Raw genomic sequence first — 1,987 nt, forward strand, 5'->3', positions numbered from 1 at the left:
TGTCTGTGTGTGTGTGTGTGTGTGTGTGTGTGTATGTGAGTGTGTGTGTGTGTGTGTTGAAGGGTCAGGGCAGTATGTGCTATTCCTGGTGCATTGTGGGATTTCACAGCACTCTGGATACTGTGAGACTCCCAGAGCTGTCCATATAGAGTCCATCACTCTCTCTCACGCATTCTCTCAATTTAGTTCAATTCAATTCAGTTCAATTGAATGCAATGGAGTTCTATTCAAATAGCTTTATTAGCATGACAAAAGTACATTTTGTATTGCCAAAGCATTAAAATAGTTGAGGAGTTGATGGTAGACATTGACTTACAGTGGTGGCCCAAAATGATTTATTCAAATAGAGTCATTTTGGCCACCACTGTACATAGTATTTTTTCCATACTATGGAAGTCAATGGCTACCGTCAACTGTTTGGTTACCAACATTCTTCAAAATATCTTCTTTCATGCTCTAAAGGAGAAAGAAACTCATACCGGTTTGGAACGACATGAGGGTGAGTAAATGATGACAGTTGTATTTTTTGTGAACTGTCCCTTTAAGTCAGTTTCTCGTCTTCTCACCTGACACTCGAACTTGAGTTTCTGCTCTTTCTGGAAGGCCAGTGTGCTGGTGAGAACCGTCGACGTGTAACAGAAACAGTGCTGGATCACATGCTCATCCGCCTCCATGTACCTCAAAACATAACAAATACAAACACCATATTAATGCCCTTACTAAATCAGCAGCCAGCTCAAAAGGTCAAACTAAATATATGTGACCCTGGAGCACAAAACCAGTCATAAGGGTCAGTTTTGTGAAAATGAGATTTATGCATAATCTGGAAGCTGAATAAATAATCTTTCCATTGATGTATGGTTTGTTAGGATAAAACAATATTTGGCCGAGATACAACTATTTGAAAATCTGGAATCTGAGGGTGCAAAAAAATCTAAATATTGAGAAAATCATCTTTAAAGTTGTCCAAATGAAGTTCTTAGCAATGCATATTACTAATCAAAAATTATCAGGAAATCAGCATATTAGAATGATTTCTGAAGATCATGTGACACTGAAGACTGCAGTAATGATGCTGAAAATACAGCTTTGATCACAGAAATAAATTACAGTTTAATAGATATTCACATAGAAAACAGCCGTTTTAAATCGTAATAATATTTCACTATTTGTAATGTCATCACACACCTCTGTCCGCTCAGTTTGTTGAAGGTACACGCTAGCGCCACCACCTGTCCAGTGGCTTGACTGATAACAGGAACGCAAAGCATCGAGTTCGGCTCGAACCCCAACAGACTGCTCAATAACCCGCGTTCCTCCTGTAGAGACACACAGACAACATTCAATCCGTCATACGGTGACGTCAACATGTGTGTGTGTTTGGTGAGTTTGATCCTGATTAAAAGGAAGGATAGTGACAGTTTCTGTTCCAGCTGAACTCATTTAACACAGATCAACTGTCTGTCTGTTTGTGGTGATAATTAGCTGGTTTTGGAAAGCTGTCAGCTGGGAACGAATGAAAAAGCTCCATTATTATCCGCAGCTGTGTGCGTGTCTGTGTATGTGTGTGCGTGTGAGAGAGTGTGTGTGAGTGTGAGAGTGTGTGTGTGTGTATGTGAACTGACCTGGCTGACGTCCTGTAGTGTAATGGATTTCTTTGTCTCCACCACCTGCCCAAAGCGACCGAACATAAGCTGTATAGAGAGAGAAGGTTATTTGCTGCTGAGAAACAATATTTCACACACACGTTTACACTGATGCATTTGACAGATGCTTTTTTTCCAAAGTGACTTGCATTGCATTCATGGCATACGTTTAGTTTGATTCAGATCTGTGAGCTGTTTGAGTTACAGAAACACACACAAATAACAACAGAGAAGAAAAACTTACCGGAAAACTGATTTCCTCTTCCAAAACTTTATCTCCGACAACCTGCAAAGAAAATACACTGTATGAGTGTGTGTGTGAGTGTGTGAGTGTGTGTGTG

General features: G+C 40.1%; 1 protein-coding gene across 1 annotated transcript in view; it reads right to left on the reverse strand.

The window, feature by feature from the left end:
• LOC107729592 (cGMP-dependent 3',5'-cyclic phosphodiesterase) overlaps window positions 1–1,987 on the reverse strand; it is a 32,325-nt gene that overhangs the window by 28,121 nt on the left and 2,217 nt on the right. The window contains 4 exon segments of the mRNA XM_016540173.1: window positions 567–678; window positions 1,189–1,319; window positions 1,626–1,694; window positions 1,891–1,932. Coding sequence (XP_016395659.1) covers window positions 567–678; window positions 1,189–1,319; window positions 1,626–1,694; window positions 1,891–1,932 — 354 coding nt within the window.

Source organism: Sinocyclocheilus rhinocerous, unplaced genomic scaffold, assembly GCF_001515625.1.
Source record: "Sinocyclocheilus rhinocerous isolate Xijiao unplaced genomic scaffold, SAMN03320098_v1.1 scaffold1719, whole genome shotgun sequence".
NCBI classification, from domain to species: Eukaryota; Metazoa; Chordata; class Actinopteri; order Cypriniformes; family Cyprinidae; genus Sinocyclocheilus; species Sinocyclocheilus rhinocerous.